Source organism: Bombus flavifrons, chromosome 2 (genome assembly GCF_040668555.2).
Source record: "Bombus flavifrons isolate JBK064 chromosome 2, iyBomFlav1_principal, whole genome shotgun sequence".
NCBI classification, from domain to species: Eukaryota; Metazoa; Arthropoda; class Insecta; order Hymenoptera; family Apidae; genus Bombus; species Bombus flavifrons.
In genome coordinates, this window is record NC_138443.1 from 19,693,705 (window position 1) to 19,714,767 (window position 21,063).

Genomic DNA, 21,063 nt, shown 5'->3' on the forward strand with positions numbered 1-21,063 from the left:
TGTTTATAAACTTATACTTTTATTGAGATGATACACATATGAACAAAAACCTTTTTCAGACATACAGACTATCTACCAAGTAAAAAAAAAAGCTTTTTATAGCATATTCTTTTCTTGTTGTCCTTCTTGACCGGTGAGGTAGAACATTGAATAAATAATTTGTACCATAGAAAAATTATTAAAATTACATAAGATAGTAAATAAGTAATATAAAAAATATATACAATACATCTATATTTCTATGTAGAAACGCACACACATATTCGTAAGTACGAACTGTCATTCAACGTATAACACACACACAAATCAACACATTAGTCTTTATAGCTCACTATTAAAAAGTTGCTTTGCTTCTGTAAGAAACAATTGATCCCTGAGTTTCATCTCCAATACATGCTCACTTCTTACATGCCTTTGACAAAATCAGTTCCATGTGTAAATAAATAAGAATTCATTCACAACAACATTCGCATGAAGCTAGCAACAACAAAATTGTGACATTCTCAACAACTATTCTTTTAAATATAATACAATCGATGTTAAAAATTGCATGGAGTCGCTTTTGGTTATAATTATGTAATAAATAATTAAATGGATTATTCTACATTCATTCGATAGGTATCACCCAAGGGTGATCCGGTATAATACCATATTGTATATCAGTTAAATGTTTCAAGAACATTTTGTAAACAGGATTAGAGTGCTCCATCGTTGGTATATGCAATGGTTGTCCAACATATTCTATGTAAGATACAGGACTAATTATGCAAGCTGTTCCTGCTCCAAATATTTCCAACAACTAAAATAAAATTGTAATTTCTATGAAGTGGAAACAAATTTTAAATAAAGAATAATTAAGATAGGATATCTTACTCTGTTTTCTGAAAGTAACTGACAAACTTCGTTCATACAAAATTTCCTTTCACTGACTTTAAATTGATTCCATTCTCTGGCTAATGCTAAAATAGAATTTCTTGTAACTCCAGGAAGAATTAAATCACTTGTTAATGGTGGTGTTATTAACTCTTTTTCTGAAATTATAACATATTTATAAAAGTAATATGAAATTATACAGTGAAACTATATAGTTGTGGAACAAGCAATTAAACGAAAAACGTAAAATAATGCTCACCACCATCATCATTTATAAAGAACATGAAAATGTTCATAGTCCCGGCCTCAGTTACTTCATTATCTTTTCCATAAAGCCATAATACTTGTTGCAAACCCTTCTGTATAGCTTCCTTTTGTACATATATAGTAGGCCCATAATTGCTACCTACTTTGTGGTTACCACAACCACCAGGCCATGCTCTTGTATATTGAGGATCAGCCAGTAAAGATATGCCAATATTTTCTTTTGTTTTGTTAAAATAAGAGCCAACAGGTGACAAAATAATATAGAGTAAAGCAGATTCTGAAGATGCAACACCGAGTGTGGGCTAGATAAAGATGTAAAAATGTAAAAATAATTATAATATATATACATAAAGTTCTTTTTATATTCTTGGTTGAATATTCTCATTGATATTTACATTAAATATCTTTTGTATAAAAATATTAATTATTCATGATTATTTCTTCATTGAGATGACTTCTTCTAATAAAAATGTTGCATCATCTGTAAATAACGATGCATACACACCTTTCAAAGTACAATTTATAAAAAATATGTGACATAAATACATTTTTATTCGAAATCTTCAATCAATGTAATCAGAAGTACTATTATATGCTAATATTATTCATGTTTGAAAAAAGATACACTACTATTCATTCATATTAAATATAGAGCTAATGGCATAAAGATATGACATATACTTCATTGAACATTTAAGGGTTTGTATATTAATTTTTATCTTCTTAACTTTTAATCACTAGTTCTTGTTCTTTTCTACAATACAATGTCTAAGTGTATCTTATAGTCCTACTCCAACAAAAGAGCATTAAACACTACTTTATCGTGTATTATCATTAAGTATTGTGAAATATATTGCTTACTTTATATGTATCTGTTTTTATGACGTCTGTGACATCAATGACACGATTATTATTCATATCGTTCAATTGATTAACATTCTTTATCTTTAAGATAAGACGTTATATTAGAATTTTTCTTTTAAGATGTGCATACTTACATCTATTCCTATAAGCGTTGGGCGTATATATAGACTAGAAGCAGTAGAATGAGGTACCCATTCTTGATCAATACTAATTAATCTACAGCAACATTTAATTAATTCTTCTCCTATGAACGTAGGTAGGCCAGTTCTCGTTGCTGAATTGTTCATCCGTTCCATATTTAGTTCTGGCCGAAATATTCTTATCTTCCCATCTACTCCTCTATAAGCTTTTAGACCTTCAAACAACTGAAATAATGCATACAGCGCATACATCAGTAAATACTGTTAAATAATAGAAATGAATAGGAAACTTTATGAAATATAAGTTGTATTTACCTCTACAGCATAGTGAAGAACTTTTGATGCTGGATGGAGAACTAACTTTTCAAGAGGTGTAATTTCTGGTATTTGCCATCCTCCTAATGTTTCATGATAAAATATCTTTAACATGTGATCTGTAAAATATTTACCAAATGCTAAAGCACTGACATTGGGCTTTGGTTGTAATTGGTCTGGTCCTGCAAGACGGACTGTTAGATCTGCATACTACAAAATATAGTATTTATAAATTTCAGTTAAAATAATTATTTCAAGAAATTATTGAAATATCTTTTAATAAAGCATACCTTAAAAGATCGTTCCGGTTGTATTACTTTTTTATCTCTAATTTGTAAAGATGATGAATTCCGTTTGATATTAAATTGAAATTGATTTAGGATTCCCCCACAAGATAAAATCTGTATAAAACATTGTGGTGTTTTAATAATTCTAATATATAACACACAGTACATCTTTCACCAATACGCTCATTACAGAATCAACATACACAGAAAATAGAAATAAATATGTGGTTGCAGTATTACATAAGTTCAGTCCATGTTTATGTGGAACAGAGTAACTTTCTTGAATTTAAAAGGTATATAGTGCTTAAATTTTGTATTAGCCCAATATGGAAATACAATCATTTCGAATATGTGTTAGAAGTTATACAGAAATCTTGATTCATATCGGTATTATAAAATATCTGGTTATGTTCAGCGACTGACATGACAAAATAAGACAAACTAATATGATAAAATAGTAAAATTCGCGAAGACTCTATCAGAATACCCATTACGGTGATGCTTATGTTAATTCTTTTATTACAAATTGCTTACGGAAGTAATGATAGAGTTAGGACAGCAAGATACATCGGTACTACATAGGTTAATTAATTTTTATATTTCCGGTTACAAGTTTGAAAATTACATATAAGAATTAGGATTTATCGAATTAATCGTTTTATCTCAGTATGATTTCTTTTTCTTTTTCTTTCTTTTTTTCTCGAAAGTCATTTCTAATAAAAATGCATTTTTGAACACGTGTTATTACACGCGCTTAATGTCATATTGAACATTGAACTTGCAAGACGCGCGTCAATATCACAAGTTTATAAAATTTTATTTTATTAAAATTTTTTGCTGTTGTCAACATTATCGTGTGAAGCTACTGCATTAAAATTGCATAATCTACGATGTATAAAAAATGAGACATAATTTACAAAGATAACACTTTGCGTGTAAAACACATTGAAGCTTATTAAAATAAGATTATATTCGCTAATGATATCTAGCATTATTTTAATATTCTATCCTAAATAAGTTATTATCATATAATCGTTTGCAATAAAATTACTATATTAATTTAAAATCTTTAACTTCTACTTCTTACAAATAACTCATCATTTGTACATTGTATAAATTATATATTTCAATTTTTGCTTGAAATTTTCATCGTTACTTTTAACTTTGACAATAAAAAAATAAAAAGGACAAAAATTATTGGTAACGTGTGGAATGCTTCTAGATCTTGTTCCTAGACAATTTCTGTATGCGTATGAGAATCTTGCATCATCACAGAAACCCAGAGATAATTATGAAGATTTCATGAAAAATTTAGACCGAGTAAACAACCAAATCTTATACGAGATATAGTAATTTTTACATCAGAATTTCGTATTCTACATTTTAATTAATATTAGTATCTGTAAGTTTGCAATATTTCAGCGCTTTTAACATTAGATTTTCGAAAGAATCGTGAAAAATATAATTTACCTGACGTCGCAATTGGACCATAGTAATTGAATAGTGATGAATAATCACAAAATGTTTAATCCTTCAGAAGAATCCTTAGCGCACTAGATTCCTTACACCGTATATTACGAATGTAATTACGTAAATAAACACTTCGTAAAATGGGTTTAAGGTAATTTTACTTACTATTGTTTTTGAACAAAAAAGAAAACCAAAAAAAGGAAATTAGAAAAGAAAAAATGGAAAAAAATGTGAAATCGAACAGGGACGCAGGTGATTTAAAATATTCACTATTAAAAGCGTTAGTATTGCAACTGCTATATAATGACTCCGTTATTATACACGTTATTATACACTTGTATTCACTTCTTTGAGCATTCTCGAAGAATGTCTTTGCATTAACCAACGGTTGATATTTTACTTATTAGGGGACAAGAGGCGTGAGAGACAGAAAGAAGCAAAGAACCCCCTCTCTACGTCAGAAAATAAAAGAGTGGGGAATTTGCCGATTCAGTATAATATGTATGTATACACATTGAGATATATACAGTGTTCAGGAAACGTATATTTAATTTCATTTAACTAGTGTGATATAGTTGTTTTTTCAACCTTCTCGAATTGCCTAATTTTGTTGATAAGCATGTACGTTCATTGTAGTCAATATTCATGTTGATTGTAATCAAGTACAATTGAAGATAGACGTTATTAATTAGTTTTTATTTATTAGGGTTTGAATATCTCCAGTAATAGGAACCATAATTATATAAATTTTGCAGTAAACTTTAATCAGAATGTAAAATAAATGTAAAGTTTAGTTCAAAGGCGCGAAGGGAGTTAATTTGTAACAGCAATAAAAGTATTGGTGACAAGAACACCCTGTACGTAAAAGACGAAACTTACGAGCATTGTATGATTGGGAAAGGGGAGGAAAAATTCTAACGGGATTCACGAGTGGGGGCAGGGAATTAAAAACAAGTTGATAATATGGTTTGTTCGAGCGATAAGAAAGGACAGCAAGCACGCTGTTAAGAATATCGAACGCTTCTCGATTCTCAAATATATAGAAGAATTGTAAATATTTACTATTTATTATTATTGCAGCAAATTATTAGTATCCTCATCCTGTGTACTGATAGTAAATATTTACTATATTTACTATATTTACTACATTTACCGCATTTACTGTATTTACTATATATTTACTATTAGTACACAGGATGAGGATTAAAGTAATAATTCTGACTTGTCGCTATCCCTTTAATTACAAAAGTATGTTCTTATATTTACGATTCTTGCGCAAGAGAAATGAATAAATGCGCTACCTTCTTTTGCAAAATTGATAAAAGAATCGAAACTACCGTTGCAATAAAATGTCAACGACAATGTGGTAAATACTCAGGACGAAATCTTCCAGTTTTATTCGTGTCTTCTTTTTGATATTAATAGCGTGTAAATGTAATAAGTAACATATATCATATCAAGCACGTGACAACACTGGGAACTCTTTTATATTATAGTGAATAAGTGTAAACACGAGGAAGATAGTTGTAAGTACAACATTCTATAAGATGATCTGGTAATTTCACGTAAATCGGGTGATATCGTTTAATTTTTAGAATTATCTTTCCTAATACTATTCTCGCTTTATCGTTTCCAGTTTAGTTTACACTTTATGATTAACGTAACCTCTAACTTGCAATCTACATTTTCAAATGGTTTAGAAATTCCTCCATATATCTATCGCCTTTTTATTATAATTATCCACTCAATTATTCTAGAAATGAACGAATCTGGACTTGTATTTCATCAGACGAACATTCTTCAATTATTATCCATTCTTTAGATTCTATTTTCAGATATTAGTCTACTGAAAGCAACCGTTTCTTTGCGATCAATACAAAAATGCGTTAAAAATCATGAACGATTCGAGAGATTAGGTTAACTGCAGATTAAAAAGACATATCGTTTCAACGCAACTCTGGAATTAGCTGTGAAAAATAATAGTATCTCCACGACGTGGCTTATTGTATGCTCTTACATCTTTTACTTTTGCAATCAATACCTTCTGCATCATACCACGATAATGAAACTGGCAACGAAAATAAACATTTCATCGCATTTACGTCTATGTACATATACGTATAATCCTGTGTCCATTACGTTTACTGTTTCAGATATTGTGCAAGAATACGAAACGTATTAAACGTTTCCAAATACGTATGTGTACATATTTACAAACAAGACACAGTAGATCTCGAGTGTTTTTGACAACAAATTGTAGGCTCGTCCGACACTTGGGGAGGAAGTATCGAATTAAAAGTGACGAAATAATAGAAAACACTGGCTTGATATATTAGAAATTCTTGCTATAATCTCTCTTTATAAATAGTCTCTACATAGAATATATAAGGGTAAAAAAAAAAGAGGAAAAATAATCTTTGCTCATTTCGTCTTGAACAGAATTTGAAAACTTGAATCAGTGAAGCCTTAAATATGAGCGACCGTCGAGTTGCTGCAGACAAAGTTACGATCGAAGCTACGGATAATGTTTTTTTTTTTTATTTGGAAGAATTTTACTATCAATTCTCATTGAGAATTATAAGTAAATTATTATGGCGTGGTACTACGTCGTGTTTAATAAGTGTTTATCGTGTGTTTGATTCTAGCTGAATCTAACGTTTAAATCTAAGGGGTAATGTCTTTTTAGTCTGCGGATCTGATCCGTCGTGTCAAGTAATTGAGTAAGTAGTAGATTTTAGTGGTTGTTAACTCTTATGTTATATCTATTACCGAATTTGGATATTTCTTCTTTAAACTGTGGGTATCTTAAGGTCGCGATGTACTGTTTCGTTGGTAACATACCAAAGTGCATCTGTTAAAGATCTTAGAGTTTTCGATTGGAATCGTTGAAGAATTTCTATGTTGGAATTACTCGCTGTTCCCCATAGTTGGATTCCGTAGGTCCAAACGGATTTTAATATGGCCTTATATAGCATTATTTTATTCTGCGCGCTTAAGTTGGAACGTCTGCCAATGAACCAGTAGAATTTTTTTAATTTTGATTTAAGTTGTTTGGATTTATCTACGATGAAGATGATGCTGCGGAGGAAAACTTGTGATGGGTAGGTCTAAGGACACGAGATGAGCTGATTCGTTCAGGACAAGTTTTCGTTAGGAAAGTGAGGGAAATAGACTTCGCTGTTAATTGGTTATTTTCCAGGTTGGTGGGTGAGGAAGGATGCTAACCACCCCCGAGAGAAAGTTGCTAGTGAGAAGCATCATACGTGAGAAAAACCAACTTTGCCGTGTCAACTCGTAGTGGACAATAAGCTTTAGAAAACAATTCAGTAAAAAGATGTTTGTTCGATCTGAAGGACCTTAACTAGAAAATTCCTGAGATTTATGGAGGGTCCTTGAGACTATTGAGGGTACGCAGCAAGGATGTGTAACGATAAATACTTATTAAACACGACATAGTGCCACGCCAGAATAATTTACTAATAATTCTCAATGAGAATTGATTGTAAAATTTAAAAAAAAAAAAAGGATGTGTAGACATCTGGCTGCCATCTTGTCCGCGGTGTGTGGCCTGGTTTAGGTAGAGAGTCACTAGAGGTAACATAAGGAGAGGCCCATATTATTATACTCTTGAATATACATTATGTTTTGGGTTACAAGATGTAGGAACAAAGGAACTAATGAATAGATTTCTAATTATGCTCCTTGTAAATCAACAGCAAAAAACGTAAGTTAGATACAGTTAAAAAAGATGTAAACACTAATCAGAACGAACCGTCAACAAACCATGTTATCACTTATAACAGATTCGAAATATTAGAATCTACAGACGATTCTATGAACGTAGTTGAAACATTAACAAACCAACATGCGCAGAAAGTTCCTCCTCCTCCACCAATCTTCATCGATGATGTCATCGACATTAACCAGGTTAAAATTCTGCCGACTAATCCAGACTCCTATAAAAAAGTAACAAAGTTGCTAAAAACCCTGAACGCAAACTTCCACACATATCAACTGAAACAAGAAAGACCTCTTCGTGTGGTACTACGCAACATCCATCACTCAGCTAACTTAGACGAACTGAAGTTTGAACTCTTAAGTCATGGTCATGAAGTAACCAACATTAGCAATATAAGGCATAGAATCACAAAAAAACCGCTATCCTTATTCTTTGTTGATTTAAAGCAAAAGCCAAACGACAAAGAAGTCTATAATATCAACCGTCTAATGAATTCTGTAGTAAAAATTGGACCACCTTTTATAAAAAAGAGATAGTTCAATGTAAAAGGTGCTAAAGGTACGGCCACACGCAGAAATATTGCAACCACAATTACCGCCGCGTTAAATGCGCGGGTCTTCATTCTACAGATCAGTGCACTGAATCTTCAGAAACTCCTGCATCCTCTGTCAAGGAGAGCATCCTGCGAACTAGAAAGGTTGCACAGCCTACAAGACCTTGTATAAAAATAAGTACCCTAAACCCAGAGTTAAGGACCTAACCAACCAAAGTACTCAGTCCACAAAAATTCTCTACTCCTGCAACCTTCTATGCACAGGTAGTTCAAGGAAATCAAAGCAGACGGGAAATCTATAGTGATCATTTACAAAATAGTGTTCCCAGTTCACAAAACACGGATAACTTCAATAGGCTTGAAAAATTAATCGCGAAACAAATAGAGCAAATTAATAACTTGCTATCGTTGCTTACAATCATCGTGGACAAATTAACACGCTCCGACGTAAAATAAAACCAACACGCATAACTCTTTGGAATACTAACGGTTTAGCTCGGCATAAATACGAACTAGAACTCTTCTTAAAACAACAAGAAATTGACGTAATGCTTATATCTGAAACTCACTTCACCGATAAAAATTATCTGAAAATAAATGGTTATAACTTTTACCATACCCAACATCCCAGTGGAAAGGCCCACGGCGGCACCGCAATTATCATCAAGACCAGCATAAAACACTATAGGCTTCCATCATTCCAGAAGGATTACCTCCAAGCTACAAACGTAGCGATAGAAGATTGGCATGGTCCAACCACCACATCAGCAGTATATTGCCCTCCTAGACATTCTATTTCCAAAGAAGACTTCGATAACTTCCTCGAAGACCTGGGCAATAGATTCATAGCTGGAGGAGACTATAACGCTAAACATACCCAATGGGGCAGCAGACTTATCACAGTAAGAGGCAAAAATCTTTTGAAAAGCATAAACACCAACAGACTTAAGGCATGAATATCTCCATCACATAATAAAAAAAATCGTAGAAAAACGCAGACTTAGAAGAGTATGTCAAAGTTATAGAACACCTGACGATAAGCGTAAGCTAAATAATGCAACAAGAAAACTAACTAAAACCCTTAAAAATTATAAAAATGACTGTTTTCAAAAATATCTTGCTAATCTGTCTCCCACAGCTGACTCCAACTACTCACTATGGAAGGCATCCAGGAAACTCACTCGTCCAAAAATAATCCCTCTAATTCGCTGTCCGCAAGCTCGATGGGCGCGTAGCCCTATACAAAAAGCCAACTTGTTTGCAAGTCACTTAACTAACGTTTTCAAGCCATATTCCTCCACTATTGCAACGGAAATAACTGAATACTTGCATTCTCCCTTCCAGATGTTTCCTCCTATTGGGTCTTTCTCATCTCTGGAAGTCATAGAATTAATCCGTCGTCTAAATCCCAGAAAAACATCGGGGCATGATCTGATAAGTGGCAAATCTATTAAGGAGGTTCCCATAAAAGGGATTGCACTCATCGCTTCTACTTTTAATGCAATTATTCGCCTTGAATACTATCCTAAGTCTTGGAAAATATCATTGATTATTCTTATGCCTAAACCTGGAGAACCAATGCACGAAACTAGCTTTTATCGACCAATTAGTCTTATTCCTACTTTGTCCAAACTATTTGAGAAGATGCTAACGAAACGACTCCTTCCACTCCTAGAGGATTTGAAAACAATGCCAGATCATCAATTCGGTTTTCGGAAGCAACATTCTACGATTCTACGATTAAATATTTAGATGCTATAACCGCAACATTTCCAATAGAAGCTGGCATAACCCAAAACAGTGTCCTCGGACCTCTGCTGTTCACAATCTACACTGCCGATTAACCAACTTTAACAGCGATAACCACAGCGACATTTGTTAATGATGCAGCTTTATTAGCATCCCACTCAGACCCGATAATTGTCTCCTCTACTCTTCAGCGAGGCCTTGACTCTATGGAAAAGTGGTTCTACAAATGGCGCTTCAAAATAAATGAAAATAAATCCAGTCACATAACCTTCACGCTGCTAAAACAAACCTGCCCACAGGTGACCATAAATAATATTCCAATTCCAAACAAAGAGTTAGTCAGATATCTGGGCATGATTCTGGACAGAAGAATGACATGGAAACGACATATCGTAGATAAATCCAAACAACTTAAATCAAAATTTAAAAAATTCTACTGACTCATTGGCAGACGTTCCAACTTAAGCGCGCAGAATAAAACAATGCTATATAAGGCCACGTTAAAATCCCTTTGGACCTATGGAATCCAACTATGGGGAACAGCGAGTAATTCCAACATAGAAATTCTTCAACGATTCCAATCGAAAACTCTAAGATCTTTAATAGATGCACCTTGGTATGTTATCAACGAAATAATACATCGCGACCTCAAGATACCCACAGTCAAAGAAGAAATATCCAAATTCGGTAATAGATATAACATAAGAGTTGACAACCACCAAAATCCACTACATACTCAATTACTTGACACGACGGATCAGATCCGCAGACTAAAAAGACATTACCCCTTAGATTTAAACGTTAGATTCAGCTAGAATCAAACACACGATAAACACTTATTAAACACGACATAGTACCACGCCATAATAATTTACTTATAATTCTCAATGAGAATTGATTGCAAAATTCTTCCAAACAAAAAGAAAGAAAAAAAATGTTCCTTGTAGCCTTTAGCTAAAGCTATGAGGTTAACTTTTTTGGTAATATCCTTTTGCTATAAATATATGAACGTGCTCCCTATTTTTCCATTGTATTGTAACACTAAGAGAGTAAGGATCTGGATCAACTTACACGTATACCTTTATTTATTTCAATATATTTTTCTATTACAAATTCATCCACTCGTTCTTCTATCAGTCAACCCCAACAATTATGAAGTACAAGTTACATTTCATGGTTAGTAGTTTATGAGATTAGATTCTGCTCGATTTATCCGATGACTTGGCATATGGTCAATCCTTTAATAAGTTATAACAATTGCATAGAATGTTTAATGAGTCTATCATACTGAGAAATCCTTTTCACCATCACCACAGTAGCTGTTCGACGATTACACGTACTTTGATTACGAAGCGTTTTCTAATTAAGTCGTCGTTGACGTATTTGTAAGGAAGCCATTATTAACAAGATTAGATTAAACAATGGATCAAGTTTACGGAAAAAAATTAATAAGAAATAGCGATAGTAATAATAATCTTACAATTAGATTCATATTTACGTTGAACGTTCATTGATCTTACCTGTTCCGTTTCTTTATCGTGAATAAGAATTGGTTCAAGAAGTTAGCAGATTTTGTTGATTCTTGTAGATTCTCTTATAAGTTTCGTTGAAAGCATGAGATCGAAATATGTACATATGTTTCATTGAGGGACACTTTACAAGAGCATTGTGCTCTTGATCAACAATTCTTCATTTGGATAATAATTTTAATTATTAAAATATTATTAAATAAGTGCATTTTAAACGAAATTCAAATTTCATTGGTTTGTAAGGAATACGTCTTTAATTTGTTAGTATAAAGTAGATGATTATTTTGTTTTCAAGTTCAATAATTTACAAATTATCAAAGAAATATTAGCATTGCAAACATGTTCATTTGACCTACTGTCTATTGAAGTATATAATTATTTATATACATAAATAAATATATATATATGATAAATAGTTATACAAGTTAGCGGAACGTTTACATGGAACAACTTGTGTAACTATTTATCTTATATATACATTTAAATAATTATATACTTCAGTAGACAGCAGGTCAAACCAATATGTTTATAATGCTAATACTTCTTTGATAATTTGTAAATTATTGAACTTGAAAACAAAATAGTCACCTACTTTATACCAACAAATTAAAGATGTATTCCTTAAATTAACCAATGAAATTTGAATTTCGTTTAAAATGCATTTATTTAATAATATTTTGATACTTTTTTGTAGAGAATTAAACAATGCATCGAATGATTTATAAAACATGTATAGTTCCGTTAAAGAAAAAAGGTGACCTTGAAATTTTTCAAATGCCCCCACTTTCGAAGAAGACAAGTGCACTAAATAATGCATCACTCGAAACCATTTAATTTTATCTAACGAAATTTTTTTTCTATTTTCTACCATTTTAACACCACAACTTGTTCCAGCTGCATGGGATACTCTATACAGAGTAAGATTTTATCATTTAGTTAATTAATTTTAGTAACAGATTAAAGTTGAAATTTCAAACGTATTTAAATATTCTTGTTTCACTTTACAAACATTTTGTATATGTATGTATATACACATACCTATACACCTATAAACGTTTGTTCATTTAATTTAAATTTCCCTCCTGAATGTATATTGCATTTCTTAAAGTGATGCATCGTCTGGTAATTCTATATTCACAGATCTGTATGGAGGTAAAACGAGAGATGCGAATAAAAAGAGTCATCTGCTTGAATTTATACGGAATTATTATATGTACAGGTGTATACTATAATTATTTGACATTTAATATCTCAAATAGCCGCAGCAAACTAAGATTGTCAATTTTAAATTGTATCCGTTTAAAGTGTCTCTTCTTCGAATTGTACCGCCACTCGTTGAATGACGTAGTACGTCACACTAAACACGCCTTTAATCGTATTTGATGCCTTGCCGATAGATAGACGAGTCATATTATGATGAGAATTGCTATTTAAAAGTGACCGTTTCTTCTTCTTCTTTTATCTTTTTTTAAAAGGTCGCAATACGTCGTAGAAGGGAACGCGTTAAGTGCGCGAAACTGCGCGCTAAAATGAGTCTTAATATAACAAAGTTATTTTCAAGGAAGAAAACTGGTCCGGTTGATACAGTCGCTGAGATTGGTTTACCTACTAACGTTTCTCATAAATTTCATGTGAGTAAAAATGCCGAGACTGGACAATTGGAAGGTCTTCCCGAATCTTGGATTCGTCTGTTGAATACGCAAATATCAAAATCAGAACAGGATGAGAACCCTGCTGCAGCTTTACAAGCCATTAAATATTATAATTATTCTATGAAACGAAAGCCAGAGGAAAAAGTATTTAAACCTTTTGTTACGGAAGATTTGATCGAGGAAGAGTCTCAAGAAATTGATAAAATTTTATCGAAGAAACGTCACTCTGAAGATTCTGATGGATCGAGCTCTGCAAGTTCTACGGATAGTCAAGTGCAAAGGTTACCCGAACTTCCACCAAAAGTGAATAAGATTCCAAAACCCACACCACGAACATATCCTGATAGGATTGAGAAAACTCTTACTGAGATTCTTGAAGATTTAAATACATATCAAATTGAAGATGATCAGTTGCCTGAGAATGAAAGTGAACAAAATAAAGCAGAAGAGAGTCCCATTTTGCGAAGGAAGACAGAATGTTCAACAATAAAGCTTAATGATGAAGAGATTTTTGAAGAACTTCGAGCTATCTGCCACGATGGAGATCCAAATCTTCGCTTTGAAAAAACTAAAGAAGTTGGAGCTGGTGCTTCAGGTACTGTATTCATAGCTACCGATGTACAAACTGATCAAAAAGTTGCTATAAAAGACATAGATTTATCAAAGCAGCCTAAAAAAGAGCTTATATTGACTGAAATTAAAGTTCTCAAAGAATTCCAACATCCAAATCTGGTTAATTTCTTGGATGCATACCTTTTAAATGAACATCTCTGGGTTATTATGGAATTATTAGAAGGTGGGCCACTTACAGATGTTGTTACTGAAACTATAATGAAAGAAGCACAAATTGCAGCAGTTTGTAGAGAAGTTCTAAACGCAATTAGTTTTTTACATACAAGAGGAATTATTCATAGAGATATCAAATCAGATAATGTACTTCTTGGTATGAACGGTGCTGTGAAAGTTACAGATTTTGGTTTTTGTGCTAATATCGATGGTGATGAAAAACGTCAAACTATGGTTGGTACTCCATACTGGATGGCACCAGAAGTAGTGACCAGAAAACAATATGGTAAAAAAGTAGATATTTGGTCTTTAGGTATTATGGCTATTGAAATGATAGAAGGTGAACCACCTTATATGAAAGAAACACCATTAAGAGCTTTATACTTAATTGCTGCCATTGGTAAACCTTCTATTCCCAGGTGGGATACTCTAAGTCCGACATTTCAAAACTTCTTAGAGAGATGTTTGGCAGTTGAAGTCGATGAAAGGGCAACTGCTGATGAATTATTGTCTCATCCATTTTTAGAAAATTGCGCAGAATTAACAAGTCTGATACCCTTAATAAGAACAGCGCAAAGAATTCTTCATAAAGTGTTCCACTAAATAACTTTCCTTTTTTAAGTAGAAATCAAACATCTATTTTTATTTTCAAATACATGTATTTAGTTTCTTGAATATATGTGTAGCATTGCATTTATATTATCTATACAATGTAAAAGCATCCTATATACTGCACATAATTTAGATACATGTAGTGCAGTGATTTTATGTATTTTATATATGACCACCTACCATATTTATATCAATGTTACCAAATTTGTAATAGAAATAGTATAAGTTATAGCTATGAAAAAATTACTAGAAGATATAAAATTTAATTTTTAAAAAGTAGTTATTCATTTATTGTAGTAACTTTTATAACAGAATATATGTGATAGGTTAATTTTTATTGCTTCAGTCATTGAAAAAGTTATCATTAATGTAAATTATTAATGATCGTTTCATGTGCAATACCTATCGTAGAAGCTCAATGTCTTTTTTATATTTTCTTTTTTCTTATAAAAAAAAAAGGTGCAATCTGCCAATAATTTTAAAACACAGTAGGTGCAGGAAGAATACAAGTCAACGTCATTGTGCTAAAAATATATTTCGTGTTTTGTATCAGCTTAAGACTCCATTTTACAATTGTTTACATTTTTTATATAGTAAAATATGATTTGTGTAATACTTTTATTATATAAAATATTGTACTTAGTTTATTCAAGGACTGAAATTGCTAGGTATGTGGACATAGTATAATATCTGTCAAGGGTATAACAATTTATTTTATATTTGACAGTTGTCAAAATACTATAGATAATAATTATTTAGTTATAGTACAAATTTAATTTATAATCTTAATTTAATAATTTTACCAATTGATGTTTCAAATGTACATCTTACATTTTGTTTATTATATTTACCGTTTATATTTTCTGGATTGCATTCCTCCATTGTTTAAAATTTAATAAATCAAGTTATGCCATACATTTTTAATCAAACAATTCACATACAAAGTGGGTATTGTAGTAAATATTATTTTTTATAATTGATTAATCATTATCTAATTACACAAGAAAGACTGCCTTTGTATTAAAAATTTTATAGTCCACATTTTTGAAAAAAATTTGTATCGCAGTAATGAAAAGTTGTACCTTGTGATTCAGTGTTGCAAGCACGTGTATTAATAACCAAGTATTTTAAATAATGTGACGTACACACATTTTAAAATGTATTTTTTAAAACTTTTACAAGTTTCAACTAGTTTTATAAGGTTTCACCAAATTTAATAATGTGCAACATTTAAACAAATTTTCTACTTATAGTTTAAAATCTAATCCTGTTCAAAGCAGATGCCAAATTTTAGAAAGTGCTGTTCTATCATATGAATACTATGTATTGTGTATATAGTATTTTCAGAATATCTTTCATGAAAAATATTTGTAACTATACTACAATCAAATATCGTCCATAATTACTTAGTTTAAGATCTGAGCAGTAATATCACTACTGTGATAACAAAAACTGAGTCCTGTTGTATTGTATTTCTATATTTAATATTGTCATATTATTCTTTATCTTTTGTGTAATTAAGTATTGCATGTTCAGTTTAAATATGATTTAATATGACTTCAGCTTAGTAATAGACACTGATATAAAATCATATGTAAGAATTCAACATGTATGATCACTAAGTCAATTATTTAGTATGTAACATGATCAATCAAATCAAATGTAAAATAAATTTTATGCTTGACCATGTTTATATTAACATGATAAATTAAAAAATTTGTTACAAAAGCATTAATGTAAAATTAATTAATCTAGACACAGTTGTAACATTTGTGCCTTATCAAATCAATACATATGGTTCTATGCCAATTGCCTTATAAATACTTTTATCAGTGATAATGCAGCATAAAAAGAATAATAAGATAACTGATAATTGCACAAAATATTTGCAAAATTTTTAATTGTTTTTGAATATTCCATATCTATGTATTATTTTTAAATATATATATAAGGAAACATCACATCGTTTTAACAATAAATGGTTTATTTACAAGACATAGTTATAATTTTGTACATACTACTGTCCCCAAGAATTCCTTAGACCACACTGAAGTTCTCAATTATACATAATATTCTTAATATTAAAATAAAATTCATTATACTCATAAATATATTTACATTATATTTATATAAATTTTTACATATTAATATACATAAAATAATGTAATTTTTATTACGCAGAATAAATATGTATATTTAATATTTTATATGAAAGAAGTAACAGCAGTGTGGCCCTTATTTTATTAGAATAAATATACATATAGAAGTTATCTATTTACTTATGCAGAAGTAAATTACGTGTGTCCGAGATATTATATTTGTAAATAATTTAAATAAATTCATAAGAATTTATATTATTTACTAGTTTTGAGATGGAAGGATCTCTCATTTTCTATCTATATATCAATTTTTTATCTTTTTCTAAATTTTTACACCATCCTATAATTTTTTATATTGACCATATATTATCCGCCTTATGTCATCATCATGAATGTACGATTCGATAGATTATAGAAATTTACAATTGAATGTAAAATTATTACTTGATACTGCTGAGGATAATGAATGAAGTTAATACAAGTATAATCATACGTTATTATACTGTGTTTGTTATAACAATCATTTTTTTAATTTATATGGCTGAGAATAAGAAGATACTCAACCCATTTCTTTAATAAAAAAGTGAAAATTGAATAATTCATGATTTTGCCATAAAAGGGATAACATATCTTTTGTAGATACATTGCATAAGATTTTTTAACACGGGTTTTCATTAATTATAAAATTCGAAGGAAATGTAGAATACAGCAGTAGAAAAATGAATTCATATAATAAACAAAATTATCATATATGAATTCATTTGATATAATGACATTTAGTATTGATGACACTGATCTATTACTTGAATCTACTGTAAATGATTTTAAATATAATTCTCTGTGTTTACAACTTCCCAAATTAAATTATAAATATTTCAGATCTATTTTTATACCAATATTTTTAATTCATGTTGTAGATAAAACTAAAATTTGTATCGAAACCTAAATTCTTCAATACACCCATTTTTTCAATAAATTCTTCAGAATTAATGTTTAATTAAAGGTCAGTTTTGTGCGTATCTTAGCGCTCGTAATCTTCCAGCGACGAGAAAACTTGGATCTTCTAACATAGCTTTTAAAACAGCCAAAAAGTCGGCTGCTTGGTCTTCATCAATTGCACGCCTATCATACGATAAAGTTGTTGACATTTTTGTTATTTTTTGTAGCGCGACATCTGTAAAATGATACGTTATATTTCCTGCATTTTTCCTGAATTCGAATATAAAATACATACGATACATATTCTAAAATAATAAAAATATAAATTTCTTTAATACTTTTACCTAGTTCCTCACGTCCACTTCCAACTGCAAGTATTGCTGTTTGAGGAGGATTTATGATTGCACTGAATTGTTTAATACCAAACATTCCCAAATTGGATATCCTAAAAAATATTGGAAATATAAAATTTGCAGTTTTATATTTTATATAAATTCATTTATTTACGTGAATGTTCCTCCTTGGAATTCTTCGGGTTTTAATCGACCGTTTCTAGCTTTCTCGGCTAGTTCTTTAATATTTTGCGAAATATCTGCTACACTTTTAGCTGAAGCATCAAAAATAATTGGTGTAATAAGACCTGTGTCTGTAGCAACAGCGACAGAAATATCCACCCTTGGCATACGAATTATCTGTTAAAAGATGAAATACCTTGTTCTTCGATAATTATTTACGTAATAAATTTCAACCATTGTGTCAAATCGTATACTAACTTGATCGTTTTGATACAACGTATTAATAAATGGGCATTCGATTAGTGCGTGTGCGGTTGCTTTCGTAACGAAATCGTTTATCGAGACTTTAATACCGTCAGCCTTTAGTTCGCTACGTATTTCATTTAGTTTATCAATCTTAATATCGACGAACGCATAAGAATGTGGAATATTACTCTACAAAATTGTTAAGACTGTATTATTATGTTACTTATGAAATATAAATACGAAATTTTGTTGCGTGAATCTATAAAACAACTTATAATTACTTTTGATTCTCTGAGTCTCTTAGCAATAACACCACGTATATTAGAAACTGGGATATCTTTATACGTGGAAGGACGGCCACTAGGTACATGTGCTTTTGAAGGTACATCACCTGGTTCTTTTCTACCTTTTTCAAGTTTAGGTGCAGCTGCTATTTGAATATGTAAGAACATACATATTAATGCATATTGTACTTTAATATTTTCGTTGTTAGCTTTTGCATACCTGTTTTTGGTGCAACCTTCTTTAAATTATTTGCTTGAATATACGCTAAAACATCACTTTTTAGTAATCGATTAGGTCGTCCAGTACCTTTGACCGATTGTGCACTTAATCCATATTCCTCCAGCAATCGCTTTACGGCTAAACCATAAACTCTAAAAAAGGAATATAATAACAGACAGCACTATTGTGCGCAAATATTTTTGCACCATTGATCATAGGAACATTTTTATACACACTGTCCGCTTGGTGCAGGTGTTTTATCTGCAGTCACCGAAGCTGGAGCAGCTTCTGCAGATGGTGCAGTAGCTGCAGATGGTTTTGTAGTTGTCGGAATAACAACATTTTTCCAATCCATTCCCTTTTCTACCGTAATGGCAATTAATTGTCCTACTGCCACTTGACTTCCTTCAGGAACCTAATAGGCGAATCTTTAGAAAGATATTTCCAATTTTAAATAAAACACGACTGAATCTATAATAAAAATTATGTACAAGGATTTTTGCAAATACGCCTTCTTCCTCAATTTCAAAAGTCATAACAGCTTTGTCTGTTTGAATCTCTGCCAGTGCATCTCCTGGTTCTATCTCATCTCCTTCCTTTTTAAGCCACTTTACAATTGTACCTGTAGTCATAGTTGGTGATAGTGCTGGCATACTGACATTTGTTCTAGAAATAATAATTAAAAAAATTTTTATGATATGCATTATTAATCACCAATGAATACGTACTGGCCAGGAGGTGGTGGAGCTGATGTGCTTGCAGTAGGTGCTGCTGTTGCTGCTGCTGGCGCAGAAGGTGTTGGTGATGGAGCTGCAGGTGTAGTTGAAATACTATCTGGCATTTCCACGGATTTCCAATCTTCGTCTACATCTACGGTAAGTGCTATTAGTGTTCCTACTTTGATATCTTTGGTTCCTTCTTGCACCTAATAAAATATTATATTAAGTTCATTCTTATAAAGAATTTCTGTGTAAAATATAAATATATAGAATTAATTAAACCGAAACTTGGGTACATGAAACCTACAATTATTTTTGCAAGAACACTCTCATCGTCAACTTCCATAGTAACGACTGCCTTATCAGTTTGAATATCAGCGAGCGCATCCCCTGGTTCAATTTTGTCACCTTCCTTTTTGAGCCATTTGACAATAGTACCACTTTCCATAGTAGGTGACAAGGAAGGCATTAAGACTTCCTTTCCTGTGACTAAAAATTAATTAAAAATTGCGATACTGTAGAAAATTATATACTGAACAGCACAAAAACCAACATGGCTTTTAAATTACTATGATAGTTGATTGCATAATCAATCTAAATAATATAACGAATACATGATTACACGTTGAAGTTAATAAAAAATAGGAGAAATGATTTCGTTTAATATCATCAATAGTATGATTTGTATGGTAATAGTTAGTGTTATTTGAAATAAATATTATTCGAGATATATGACCGCAGGTTAACCTCAATTTCATCACGAATAAGAGTGTTAATAAAGTATTTCTGAATAAATTGCATACCATCGAGAACCCAACTTGTATGGAAACATGATCGTTGATATTTTAGCGGCACAAATATTCGAGGTATTAGCCGATTACTATTCTTAATAGATAAAAGTGCAATTCTAGGTATCATCATTTGCGCCATATTTGATACGAAGCAATTAATCTAAGAGTTGTCTAAGTACGCGTATATGCACACACGGAGATTGCTTTATACAGGCAACTTTCGACCTTCACAATGAGAATCTGTCTATCAAAGAATTCATTGGAGGGGGACGTTACCCACTTAATGTTTCTCAGTGATATATCCACTTTCACCTTTTACTAAGTAACCATAAGTATGTATCCTCTATTTGATTTTTTTTTTATAGAACGATTTTATATCTTTTTCACCTAGTACACAAATATTATATGTTTTAA

At 31.3% G+C, this 21,063-nt stretch overlaps 3 protein-coding genes across 6 annotated transcripts; 1 reads left to right on the top strand and 2 right to left on the bottom strand.

Moving 5' to 3' along the window:
• Window positions 1–4,606, bottom strand: Bcat (Branched chain amino acid transaminase). 3 transcript variants are annotated; one of them, XM_069131390.1, is made up of 7 exons: window positions 4,217–4,606; window positions 2,750–2,860; window positions 2,460–2,669; window positions 2,139–2,369; window positions 1,133–1,442; window positions 874–1,031; window positions 1–799 (listed from the first exon to the last, which is right to left on the bottom strand). In XM_069131390.1, the coding sequence occupies exons 1-7, from the start codon at window positions 4,235–4,237 to the stop codon at window positions 608–610; spliced, it is 1,233 nt and encodes a 410-aa protein (XP_068987491.1). In that variant the 5' UTR covers window positions 4,238–4,606; the 3' UTR covers window positions 1–607. The 3 variants fall into 3 exon arrangements, with proteins under 3 accessions (XP_068987491.1, XP_068987493.1, XP_068987492.1); XM_069131392.1 differs by lacking the exon at window positions 4,217–4,606 and adding an exon at window positions 3,281–3,497; XM_069131391.1 differs by lacking the exon at window positions 4,217–4,606 and adding an exon at window positions 2,950–3,257.
• An 8,346-nt stretch (window positions 4,607–12,952) lies between these two features.
• On the top strand, window positions 12,953–16,829 carry Pak3 (p21 (RAC1) activated kinase 3). The gene has a single exon (XM_069129182.1). The coding sequence runs from the start codon at window positions 13,316–13,318 to the stop codon at window positions 14,825–14,827; it is 1,512 nt and encodes a 503-aa protein (XP_068985283.1). The 5' UTR covers window positions 12,953–13,315; the 3' UTR covers window positions 14,828–16,829.
• On the bottom strand, window positions 16,803–20,861 carry LOC138187899 (dihydrolipoyllysine-residue acetyltransferase component of pyruvate dehydrogenase complex). Of its 2 annotated transcripts, none has more exons than XM_069129172.1 (11): window positions 20,662–20,861; window positions 20,166–20,347; window positions 19,868–20,064; window positions 19,631–19,805; window positions 19,376–19,554; window positions 19,140–19,291; window positions 18,917–19,062; window positions 18,648–18,824; window positions 18,382–18,566; window positions 18,219–18,319; window positions 16,803–18,109 (listed from the first exon to the last, which is right to left on the bottom strand). In XM_069129172.1, exons 1-11 carry the CDS (start codon window positions 20,786–20,788, stop codon window positions 17,940–17,942), a joined length of 1,791 nt encoding a protein of 596 aa, XP_068985273.1. In that variant the 5' UTR covers window positions 20,789–20,861; the 3' UTR covers window positions 16,803–17,939. The 2 variants fall into 2 exon arrangements, with proteins under 2 accessions (XP_068985273.1, XP_068985268.1); XM_069129167.1 differs by having other exon boundaries at window positions 18,917–19,065; window positions 20,662–20,858.
• Between the last annotated feature and the right edge of the window lie 202 nt (window positions 20,862–21,063).

Excerpts from the sequence above, each read along its gene's own strand:
- Bcat (XM_069131390.1), bottom strand. The coding sequence starts at position 4,237 with ATGGTCCAATTGCGACGTCAG. Across the intron at positions 1,032-1,132 it reads CTTTATAAATGATGATGGTG|AAAAAGAGTTAATAACACCA; the intron begins GTGAGCATTATT and ends TTATAATTTCAG. Across the intron at positions 800-873 it reads AGTTACTTTCAGAAAACAGA|TTGTTGGAAATATTTGGAGC; the intron begins GTAAGATATCCT and ends ATTTTATTTTAG.
- Pak3 (XM_069129182.1), top strand. The coding sequence starts at position 13,316 with ATGAGTCTTAATATAACAAAGTTATTTTCAAGGAAGAAAACTGGTCCG.
- LOC138187899 (XM_069129167.1), bottom strand. The coding sequence starts at position 20,788 with ATGGCGCAAATGATGATACCTAGAATTGCACTTTTATCTATTAAGAAT. Across the intron at positions 19,066-19,139 it reads GAAGGTTGCACCAAAAACAG|CAGCTGCACCTAAACTTGAA; the intron begins GTATGCAAAAGC and ends ATATTCAAATAG. Across the intron at positions 18,567-18,647 it reads CGTTGTATCAAAACGATCAA|ATAATTCGTATGCCAAGGGT; the intron begins GTTAGTATACGA and ends ATCTTTTAACAG.